This window comes from Ursus arctos, unplaced genomic scaffold (genome assembly GCF_023065955.2).
Source record: "Ursus arctos isolate Adak ecotype North America unplaced genomic scaffold, UrsArc2.0 scaffold_3, whole genome shotgun sequence".
NCBI lineage: Eukaryota > Metazoa > Chordata > Mammalia > Carnivora > Ursidae > Ursus > Ursus arctos.
In genome coordinates, this window is record NW_026622985.1 from 48383355 (window position 1) to 48395137 (window position 11783).

Here is an 11783-nt window from a genome sequence, read left to right on the forward strand (position 1 = left end):
TCAAAAAGGCAATTGATTAGTTTCAGCTTTTCCAAACCGAGATCCGATACGTTTCTCAGGATCAAAAGTCTCTGAGAGGCCAAGACAGAAACGTGGGGGATGGGGAACGTGAAGAAGGAAAGCCGGGCGGGGGGGGGGGGGGCGGAATTTGCCAGCCACCCTAACCCTCTGCACCCAAGGTACCTAGGGGATGGGTGGGTGCTGGGAAGGGGTAAGATTGTGACCTCTCTTAAGTAAGAGGCACTTACTTAACGATTTAAGATGTGTCTTCCCTTTCCGGAAGCAAATATTTAAAGGAGAAAATAGATATCTAGAAAAGGAGGTCGATGATTTATGCCTGGATTTTCCTCCAAGCATTTGCCTTCCTTGTATTTACAGGCGTGGCCCCATTTGCAAATTGTACATCTGTTCTCTTCACGTGACATTTCATAAAAGCCCTAACATCTGGGCAAGATAAACTTCCTTCAGGTACCTGCTTAACTTTTCACTTGTCACACTCGCATCACCCCCGGTGGGTCCTTTTCGTCCTCCCGCCTGCCTCAGTGGCGGGGTCTGTGGCGCGCTTTGCTCCAGCCCCCAGGCTCTGGCCCCCAGCCTCCTATGACCCCACATCGCCCCCCTCCCAACGCCAGCCTTTGCCACGACCAGCTTCCTTGGCAGACCCCATCCTTACGTCTCCCGCCTCCGGCTCCGCTGTGCAGGTAAATGAGGGCACCATCTTGAACCCAAGGAGAAAAGTCAGATTGCCTTCGGTTCCGGCTCCAGACCAAAAACAAAACAAAACAAAACAAAACTGCCTAATAAGCAATATTCAAACTCGCGCTTAGATTCCATAGTCTCATATACATCTCTCTATTCTTCAGTGAGATGAAAACAGAGTGCTGCTGATTCTGATGGTTGTCTTTTCATCGAATGTTCGCTCTATCTGGTAGATGTATAAACTGCGTGTTTTACAGAAATTTAATTTCACTTGCTCGTAATCTCCCCTCCCCCAAGAAGGCTGTCTTTGGGATGAATGTTTTTAGAAAAGTTTTTTCGTTTCCTAATCTGGAGTTTTGTTCACGCGTAAGTACGAAGACACATCCACAAACTGGGGGGGGGGGGGGGGGAGGATGGAAGGAAAAGAAAACAGTCCACGTAAACAAGAAAGACAGCCGTTCGAGGCCTTCGCTGCAGCAAACCCCAAACGATCTCATTGCAGGGCGCCCACGAAATCCCGGCTATAATTGAGTGTTTTCTTTGAGGTTTTCTGACCATGTGCTTTTTGCCATGGTTACTATGACTCTGATATGAGAAGCTGGATATTCATTATGATCCCGTCCCATCCGTTCCCCAACGTTTATCTCCCTGGCCCTTATAAAGAAGGAGAATATAAAGGGGGGACTTTTATGCCAGTGATTTTAACCTGCCCCACCTTCCAGTGACCTGCCACATGCTCCTTTTTACTTTATAGACATCTGGGAATTCCATACATGCCTTAAACTCCAATTACACACCTTCTTCAAAGGACACGTGCTTTGATTTGCTAAGAACATTAAGTGGGCTCACGTCCTGGGGCCTTGGGACAAAAGCAAATGGCAAATGTATCCCGTGCCCTGTTTACTGGGTCAATCTTTTGCTGTTCAGTAAATAGGGATAATTAATAATCCTGTTTGCATTTTCGAGGTCTCGGTTTCGAGGCTTCTTGGAAGAGTGGGGTTGCCGGCTTTGAGAAATCATGAGGTAACCGATTTCTCCTTCCACTTTGCCGGTGCACTTTCCTTCCACTTTCGCTGGTGCTGGGGGTGGGGCACGCTTTACGACACACACGCAGAAAATTCTGGAAAAGTGGCCCCCGGGGATCCCCCGCCCGACCCCTGTTTGTCGCTAATACAGGCCTGTCTCTGGAAATTTGAGGTTGGGCCTTTGCCTGACTCTGTTGCTGCTGCTCCCTTTGCTACCGCTGACACTTGGAACCGCCGCCTCCGCGCAGCGGCCAGACGCGGGGCCCGCAGCGGTCCACGCAGTCGGAGAAGGGCACGGACATTGTCACTCTCCCCACCGTGTGGCATCGGCCCGCCACCCACGCAGGGGAGTCTGGGCCGGCGCCCCCCTCCCGCGCCCGCCGCAGGTGAGACTCCCGCTCCCCACGGAGTTTTGTTTGGGTTTCCGTGGCGTTTGTTCCCCGCAGGTTTGTTTGTTTTTCTTCAAATTACAGATGCAGGGAAAACCGCCTGACATCATGAGAGCGGGACAAACGCTCACTTTGAAGGATTCCTGGGCAGGACTTCAAGTGAAATCATATGCCTGAGAAGAACTTGATACCGGTCTAGAGAAAATAACCAGTTCTGAGTTTGCCAAACCGTGGAATGTGCAAAATGCTCGACTTTTTTGCAAGAGGCCAAGTGTCCCTTAAAAAGCTCTATTATGAATATGAGCCTGAAGACTGAAGGAGCAAGAAGCTTGTGCCGTTGTTGAGTGTGGGAAAAAAGTACACACAGTATGTGAGTTTCTGCTATTTAACGTTATTTTATTAATAATATGTGCCACATTAGGGAGGGTACCTGCAATGGTGCATGAATTGTCATCTGTGCATGTGCTTAGCAAGTGTGTGCAGGAAGAAGGGAAATGTGTGCATATGTTCTCATATGAGAACAAAAATTTACTGCTTTCTTATGACTGAAGGCTATCAATTCAACAAAATTAAAAGCAAGATTAAAAAAATTATATATGTGCACATTCTTACTCAGTTGCTTAGAATTCACCCAAGGCAATTTTATACAGCATTTTCTCTCCAGTAAATGCATTCTGGCTAAAGGGTAGAGTCCCTCATCCAGCCACCACGTTAAATTCTCACTTGTGAAGCAGAGGTAATTCATTCTAATTGTCCTTTAAATAGAGTAGGTAGCAAAAATAAAATGAAAACAGGAAATAATGGTAGAGCTAGAGAAACACAGGTGGCTTTATTTCTCTTCTAAAAAAGAATTAGCATAGTCATGTGTATGGGGGAGGACGCTGGGAATACAAAAACAGTCTGCAAGCTGAAAATTGTATTCTTATAGTTAATATTTCCACCATGAATTATTCTCCTTCAAAGTAAAGCTATCCATCACCTTTCATTCATTCATTTATTTATTTCCCTGAAAATCTAGGGGAAAATATTACCTTCAGTTTAGCAACATAAATATGGCATTTGCTTTTCTCCAAAGGGTTTTCCCTTTTAAGAAAAGTAAAGAGAATAAAACACCAAAAAAATTTTTTAAAAATTTAAGAAGGCAAATGAAAGGCTACCTTTGTTTGAAACGTCTGGGTTTTGTATCATCAGAGATAAGAGAAATTACCTCCTCGGCAATGACGGTCAGCTCCATCCTGATGTACATCAAGAAATCTGAAATATCAAATAGTCATACCAAGCTAGTGAACAAGGAGATTCCTCCATGAACAGTTTAGAAAATGGAGGTGGTAGGATGATACACACAGAAGAGAGAATTACCATCCTGATGCTCTCCCTCATCCTTCTAGGGTACCCACCTTACATTTCTACCCTACACACACACATACAATCTCACACACACACACACACACACACACACTTTCTCGCTCTCAAACACACACATACACACACACACACACACACTCTACAAATACACCCTCCCCCTACAAGTACACTCACACGTAATTACTTTCCCGGCTCATGTAGTTATTTGGTAAAGGGCTATCAAAATCCAAAAATTAATTCCCCAAGCCTTCACTAATCTCTCAGTGTGTAAGTCAATGCTACAGGCTCCTTATCATAAAACATGGTCTAAGATATTCAGAATAGCAAATTTACAATATTGTTATGTCAGCATTCTCTGATGATGTGTGGGAGGGAAACAAAAACCTTCAGGCAATAGAATAACCTCAATCTGAGTTGAACAAACACGATCTGTTTAGATTCATATACACTTGTTTGCCATAGCCATTGTTTGAATTAGACAGCAAAATTATTTTCCAGTTTGAAAGCTTTCCTGATTACACTTTGAAGGCAGGCAACTAGATGTAAAAGTTAAGAAGTGATACAAACTTACTACTTCTAGTGATATTATTTATAAAAGCCAATATTTTCCTGGCACAGAAATAACCAGAATGAAATAAAAATCAAGCCCCATTTGTTTTGCTGTTACTGTTTTACTTAACTTCAGGTTTTGTATACCTGTAAGTAACCAGAGAAAAATTCCATGTAATTTTGAATAAAATATATTTGCTAATGAACTCACTAGAAAATGAATAGCTCTAGTACTTAAAATTGTGATTGTTCCAACAGTTACTGAAGATACTGAAAGTTCAGGTTCTTTGTTTATTGTATTTTACTCCATAGTTATATGTTCTCTATATATAAAGAAGGAGCATGCTTCCTGAATGGATAACATCTACATGGAACAATATTAACTTTGGTTTTTCCTTTAAGCAAACATGACACTAAATATCATTTTCATTCATGAAAAAAGTTAGGCAAATTACTTTGCAAGTGGAATTATCTTTCCTGCTGAATTAAACTTTATTATTTTCTATGTATTCCTACTGATTTATACGTATAGAGCATTTTAATAACACTTCGTGCATCCTTTCAGTGCAATGAACCTATCACTTAGAAATCCTCACAAACAGTGGACAAAAATATACAGTAACAAGAGAAAATAGTGCTGGCTTCATATTGCTTATTTGCATTCAACTTTTTTACAGCTGCCTCCTCAAAATATGAGCAAGAGGAGTGCATAACTGATTTAAGTTTTTGCTCTTTGGGGACCTGATAAGAGATGAAAGATAGATGCTACAAAGCCCACTGAACACCGAACTGGAATAATAATAAAGCTGTCTTTCTAAATAACATGCCTGTGCCTGTCAGTAGCGAGTTTATTTGTGTTTTTCACTGCTTTGTTTATGTTAGTGCCCCCTCCCTCCTGGGTGCCTCCACAGTGAAACAAGCAGGTATTTACCTCCCACTTAATCCTGAGCTTTAAAAATATAGACCAAACTCTGAGGTTCTTAAAATTTTCAATCATATTTATTTATTGCAGAAAAATAATATACAAAGATATTTACAAAACAATCATAAAAATATGAATGCATTTAGACACCGGATCTATTTGCATTTTACCATGGGTCATCAATAAATAAATAGAATGTTGTTTTTTGTATTTTAAGTTTTTTTTTTCTCTCAGAGGAAGATGTAAAAAGGAATTAACTGACTGTGATTCTGCAAGTCAGTTTGATCCCCGTATTTTTATTTCTAAAGACGTTCTTAAAATTCCTCTGGTTGTTAACCATTTTAAAATGGAGAAAGTCCATAATGATGCCTTTCCTTTCAGTGGCTGATTGGCACGACCTCTCGAGAATGCATGCATGAAAAAATAAAAATAAAAACATTCTTCGTCAAAAAAAAAAAAAAAAAGGAACACAAACAACTGTTCAGACTTCTATCAGAATGTAGAGGTGTGAGGATGGTGCCGCTGCCCGTCTGGGAATCACTGTCCACGGGCCTGTCTCGCTTTCTCTTTTAAAAGTGCGCCCCACGCCCTGTTTCTTTGAATTTGGGTTCTGCTCTTCTAATTTCCAAGAAAATCTTTGGCATATATATTTAAATTTTAGTTATCCAGCTCCAGAGTCTCTAGACTGTCCATTTTCTCCTTCTCTGGAAACAATGACATCTGCAAAAACCCAGAGGGGGGAAAGTTGGTTATTGTTTAGGTCTTCGTGGCTGTTTTCTAAGACTAGTGAGCACTGTCCTTATCACCACTACTGAGAAATTACGCTGAACAACCTGGAAGGATTTCAGCCCAAGGGCAAGAGGAAGTGGGTGGGCGGAAAGAAGGAGGAGGTGGAATTTGGAAGCATTTGTTTTAAGGAGAACGAAAACTTCAAGCCAAAAGAAAAGGAGGCGCTGGCAAGAAACCCGTCCTTCTAGCCCTGACCCTTGAATCTCTCCCAGTCTGCCCTCCTGTCCGTCACGCACACTCACGCACACGCACACGCCTCACCGGGGCGCATCCCCCTCTCCCTAGCGCCGACCGACCTGCCTTTCAGGGACGGTCAGGGGATGAGGTGGCGGTGCCAGGCTGGGTGGGAAGGCTGAGAGGGGGGTGGGAGAGGGGGCTGAGGAAGGCAAGGTGGACGGGGAGCCGCGGCCCGGCCGTCAGTCCATCTGCCACCTGAGCGGCGGAAAGGCGAAGGGGCGCAGAGGCGCCGGTCCTTACCTAGGTCTCCGGCCCTGCCGAGGGGGTGGGGAGCTCCGCCTGCTAGTGGGACGCGGACATGGACCAGGCCCCCTCCATCCTCCAGACCGAGAAGGCGTAGCTGAGCCGCTCGTGGGCCACATAGCTGCAGCTTGCCATCTTGGAGTCCAGCTCGTCGCTCTGGAGGACCTGGTAGAGGAAGTCGATGTACCTGGCCGCCAACTTGAGGGTCTGGATCTTGCTCAGCTTATCCGAGGGCAGCGTGGGGATGATTTTCCGCAGCGCGGCGAACGCCTCGTTCAGCGACTGCGTGCGCTGGCGTTCCCGCACGTTGGCCATGACCCGCTGCGTCTGCAGCTCCTCGTACGACTGCGGGCTCCCGCCGCCGCTGCTGCTGCCGCCGCCGCCCGCGCCGCCGCCGCCGCCGCCCGCAGACTTCTTGCCGCGCTTGCCCTGCGCCGGGCTGCCCGGCTCGTCGCCGCCTCCGACGCCCCCGCCCGCGGCCCCGCCGGGCCCCGCGCCGCCGCCCGCGCTGCGCCGGCTGCTACGCCGCTTGCGCCCCCCGCGCTTGCCGCTCGGCGGCTGCTGCCGGTCCGGCTCCTCCTCGCTGTTGCTCAGGCTGTCGTCGGCCGGCGAGACTGGCGAGCTGGACACGTCCTGCATCATCTCTCAGGTGGCAACGCGCGGCCTCGCAGGCCCGGGGCAGAGGGGCGGCCCGGGAAAAGGAGGAGAGCCGGGCGCCTCAGCCCGCCAGCTTCCCCCGCGCGCGGCGCCGGCCCGGGCGGTGCGGCCCGCCGAGGAGGGAGCGGGAGGAGGGACGGGGAGGATCTCCGCGGGGAGGGCGCGCGGGGGAGGCGGGGAGGGAGGCGGGAGGGGGAGGGGACGGTGTGGATGGCCCCGAGGTCCAAAAAGAAGGCGCCCAACGGCTGCACGCACACCCTGCTCGGCCTCTTGGAAACGCTGCCGGTGCCGGCGAGCCCGCGAGGTGTCTGGGAGTTGGACGAAAGCTGCAGACTTGGAGGCTCTTATACCTCCGTGCAGGCGGAAAGTTTGGGGGCAGCAGTGTCATTGGCCTGACGTGGGGAGGAGGGACTTTTCGAAGTTTTATAGGAAAGTTTCCGCTTTCCAGCCCCCCTTCCCCGTCCCCACCCCCCTTCCTCAGGGTCTAACAATTCGTTCTCCCAAACCATTCAAAAACGACCTGGCTCCGGCGGCCGGCCCCTCTGCCCGCCTCCTTGCTGCCCTCCCCCTTTCCTCCCTGCCGCCCTCCTCAGGAGGGCGCGGGGCGATTTCCTTCCGCGCCGGAGCGCGCGGGCCGCGCCCCCGCACCCGAGCGCAGCCCCGGAAAGCGGCCGGAGGGGACCTTTCGGCCGCGGTGTCAGTCCCTCCCGGAGTGGCTGTGACAGCAGCGGCAGCAACAGCTTCTACGCAGTGGGTGATGTCTCATCTCGCCCCTGTACCCTCTAGGTCCGTGGGGCCGCTTTGGGATTGCTGGGGTGGGGGCAGTGGCAGGAAAACTGGCAACCGCGGAGATCCCCGCAATAGCCAGGTAGACGGGCTCCCAGAGTCGCAAAGGTCAAACCACCGCGGCTGGCCCTGAGGTCGTGGGCGTTTTTGAAGACGTGGCCGCGACGCGGGGACTGCGGATCAGCGCCCCGGCCTGCTCTCACCCCTCCCTGAGAAGCATCTGGGCCTTCCTTTTCCCTCCACAGTGACCCAGTTTCAAGCTTCCTACCACGCAAAAGACGACACCTCCGACGGTGCTGGAGACCGCTCGTTCTTTCTCCGAAGTAGTCCTGTCCTTGGAGAAGGCACCGGGGCCAGAGAGGGACAGTGCAGCGTCTCCGCTGCGGCCCTGATCTCCTAAGCTGCCAGCCCAAGGTGGAGGACCCTGTGGCCTTTTCATCCCTACCCTACTCTCAAATAAAGCCCCACATTGTTACCTCTAAAGGTAGGCTCGAAAGAGAGTGAGATGAGGTTCCAGCCCCCGAACAAGCGCGCGGCTGACGGCTGTGAGAGGCACCTTCTCCACCCTTCATCCCTAGGAGGTGGAGTGGGCAGTCAAGCTTCGTGTGACCCATACGCGTTCCAGTTACTTGGACACTTTTATATTTTAAGCAGTTCTATCTAATACGTTAACGACAACGAGCGCCAGAGCCCCAAAGAGGGTGTTAATGCAGATTCTGGCAAGTAGGAGGCAACAAAAGTTGGTGGGCTGTAAGGGAAGGCGTGGGGGAAGAGAAACCCCTCTTTGCAATGCCAGACTTGTTTCTCTTTTTTGGAACGACTTGGATAGAATAACCTTTTCGTGTTCATCCGTTAAGTTGCAAAGCAAACTAGAGGTCAAAAGCAGTAGTCGGTTTTCCCGCGGGGGGCGGGGAGATTTAGGGGTGCTGAGGTTGTGTGCCCTGCGCAGGCCGAGCTCCACTCACGCTCTCCCCAGACTGGACTGTCAGATGAGAATTAACTCAGCGAAAGGCCCCGTTCTGGGCCTGACCGGGGGTCTCGGCTGTGGGTGTGGGGAGGAGGAGGAGGGAGCCCAGGCGGCTGGAGGGCAAGCCATGTGGCTGTGCCCCGCTGAGGCTCACAGTTTCAGTCTGGAAACCCTGGGGTCTGGAGCGCCTGGAGCTGGCTGAAGGGTTCAGACTTGGGGAAGTGAGGGCAAGAGGCATCCCTCTCTCCCGTGGGGGTCAAACAGGGCTGTGCCTTCTTGGTAGGGGCGACTTGCAGGATTTGGCTATCACCATTTTTACAAATATTCAGAAACAATGACTACAGCATGCCAACTGGCCTGCTTCGAGAGTCGCTGCCGTATTTTAAAATGAGATCCTCTCTGAAAATTAAGGATACCTCCACTTACTAGTATGCAGGCAGGTATCCTTAAAAGGAAGCACACCGTGATGGTCTGACACATCTTCTGCCTTTAGGATTTTATCTCTTGGAAGCTGAGAATAAGGCGGAAATTCTGCCACTCTCCCAAGTGTTCTCTATTATAAATCCGAATTAGCGATTATTCCACAATTTTTATTTGAAGGTCGTTGCAGAAATCTTGAAAAATTCCGCCTTTGCCTCTCTCTCTCTTTTTTAAAGATCGATCTCAAATCTTAATTTTGTTTTTCTTTTCCCTTTAGTTGAATTCTTAAAACTAAAGAGATGGGATAATTGGGCTTTTTCCTTTGTGGCTATGGGTAAGCAAGACAGGAAAGTGTGGGCAAAGTGTAAAGGGAAACCTTACCTGACCAAGGGGATTTGGGGTTGGGGAATGGAAATGAGGGCAGAGGAGCTAGAGGAGAAACCGAGTCCCCAGCAAGGCAGCAGCCAGGGATCATTAGCCAGCCGGGCTTGCAAAGTCATCAATCTCCAAGACTGGTTCTTAAACAAGTGAACCCAACCCTATTCTGGGCACTAAACTTATAGAGGATGAAGAGCGCCTGGCCATTGGGTACCAGGGATCCCCGGGGCTGAGGCTGCAGTCTGGACACCAGAGCGCTTACAAGGGAGTTTAAAATGAATGACCTAACCAGAACCATCCCAGCATGGAATCTTCCTGTCAGAGTCACGATGAATGACTTTAGTTCTGAGAAGAAATTTCTCTTGAACTCTTCGAAGGAGTGGAGGATGAGAATGAGAGGGTTTTGAGTGCCTACATGTTACTTTTTGAGCAGAAGGCTGTGGCTTGCCAAATGAATTTCCTCTCGCAATTTTTGGGGCTTGGGCTTGATACTCCCTACTTTGCAAACTGTAATATTTTATGGCCAGATTGTCCCACTCTGTTCATCTATAGATGTATCCTACCTAACATTTTATCTAACAATTTTCTTGTCTGCACTTGCTGGGGAAAGCAGACTTGGTTCGAAAATTTCAGCCTCTTAAAAACAGTTTTAGAAATTTCCCTTTGGAGCTGAACTCAGCTTGACTTGAAGGACGGTAGTGGAGATCTACCTTCTTTGGGAATACTGGATTAATTGGAATTAAATCATTGTGTCTACTTCTAAAATAAATTCCCTAAAAAAAATTAACTGAAAACAAAAAAGTTTTTCTTTTGCACTCGGATAATTCAAAACGAGCTTTGTTTTCAAAACTGCAAACTTGGCATGTTCATAGTCCTTCCTGAGGAATGTGTGCTGTGTTAAAAATTAAAAAAAAATACTGTTAGAAGAAACAAAGTTAGGAATTTCATACTGAGCATATGCAGTAAGTATGTATGTATCTGTATTCTTTCAGTTTGAATATGTATGTACTGGCATTCTCTTAGCAACAGTCATGTATAAGTACTTTTAGAGAAGGAAAAGAATCATGCATACACTATAGAATTGTTAGCAAGATAGTAAGTTTTGGAGTTGGGTTTGCACAAAAGGTGAGTATTTGAATCTGTTCGTCGTACTCTTTCTTCTTAGTCTTTGGATGGCCTACCACCTGTAGGTTGGCTTAGAGTTTTGTGAAATAATTTCTCTGAAGTGCATGAATGGAGCACAGGAGCATTCACACAGAAGGGGGCGCAAATTGGAAAAGGCTGCAGTTGAATGAGATTGTACATCTTAGATTTCATCTTGTTTTGAACACTCCACAGGGATTGCCTAGTTTGATATTGAAATAAGAAAATTTTATCAAAGTGGACTGTAAAGTTTGTGTCAGCACAAAGGGCTTCGATAACTACGGAAAAGCAGATTCTTTCTCAGCAACACAGGCAGCCTTAGTGATGTTTGAACACCTTGCCCTAAATAAGAGGTCCTTTCTTTCTCTTAATGATTGTTTAATTCATGAATTTAACTCATTCTGTATTTCTCCTTCTGAACTTCTTTAAGCAACTAAAGTTATAAAATGTGACACTTTCAATCTGAAATAAAATGAAAAAGGAGTAAATCAATTTTTCAAATAAATTAATCTTTAAAATAGCTGACATTCTGCATTCAAAATGAGGAAAAGGTAAAGAAGCCTAATATGCTGAACTTGTACGTAGAGAGGAATCCTAGTGTGGAAAGTATGGAGTCTGGAAGATCCCCTCCCCCTCCCCCCACCACACACCTTTTTTGGCTTATTGGGTGTGCAGGCTAGAGAGGTTGTGTCCTATCTTTGCTGCCAGTTAATCTTGGTGAAATATACTCTCACCTATTTCAGGGAGCTGCTGGAATTACTGAAGAAATAATGGAAGAAATATGTAGTTATTCACAGAGGCTTTTTTCATGGCCTTAGGCTTCCTACTTAGTAAGCATTTTTATCTTCTCTTTTTCATCATCAAGCAATTGAAATGGTTTATATTTTGTGTTTTTCCAGATAAATTTGCTTTTCTGATTACTCATAACCTTCCTCTCTCTACACTTGAAGGGATTTCCTTTTTTCACAAATGGCTTTTCCTGAAGTCTTAAATCCTATTACTGTTGTTTTGATGGATTCTTCCTGCACAAAACATGTTGTTTTTGCCAGTGACCACAAGAGGACACAATTTCCTAGAGAACTTTGTTTTAAAAGAAACAGAAGAAGAAAACTAACAAAATAGCAAAAGTACTGCATAATCTGTGACTGTCGTTTTGGGTACGCCTATTTGATTTCTGTTGCTTTTATTTATTAAAACATATACGCGGTTGGCAT

The 11783-nt window shown here is 47.1% G+C and overlaps 1 protein-coding gene across 1 annotated transcript in view; it reads right to left on the minus strand.

The window, feature by feature from the left end:
- TWIST1 (twist family bHLH transcription factor 1) overlaps positions 1-7281 on the minus strand; it is a 59852-nt gene extending 52571 nt beyond the window's left edge. The window contains exons 1-2 of the mRNA XM_026507099.4: positions 6216-7281; positions 674-5669 (exon numbers count right to left, since the gene is read on the minus strand). Coding sequence (XP_026362884.1) covers positions 6258-6860 — 603 coding nt within the window. The 5' untranslated portion in view covers positions 6861-7281 and the 3' untranslated portion in view covers positions 674-5669; positions 6216-6257. The remainder of the gene's footprint in view (positions 1-673; positions 5670-6215) is intronic.
- Positions 7282-11783: the final 4502 nt, after the last annotated feature.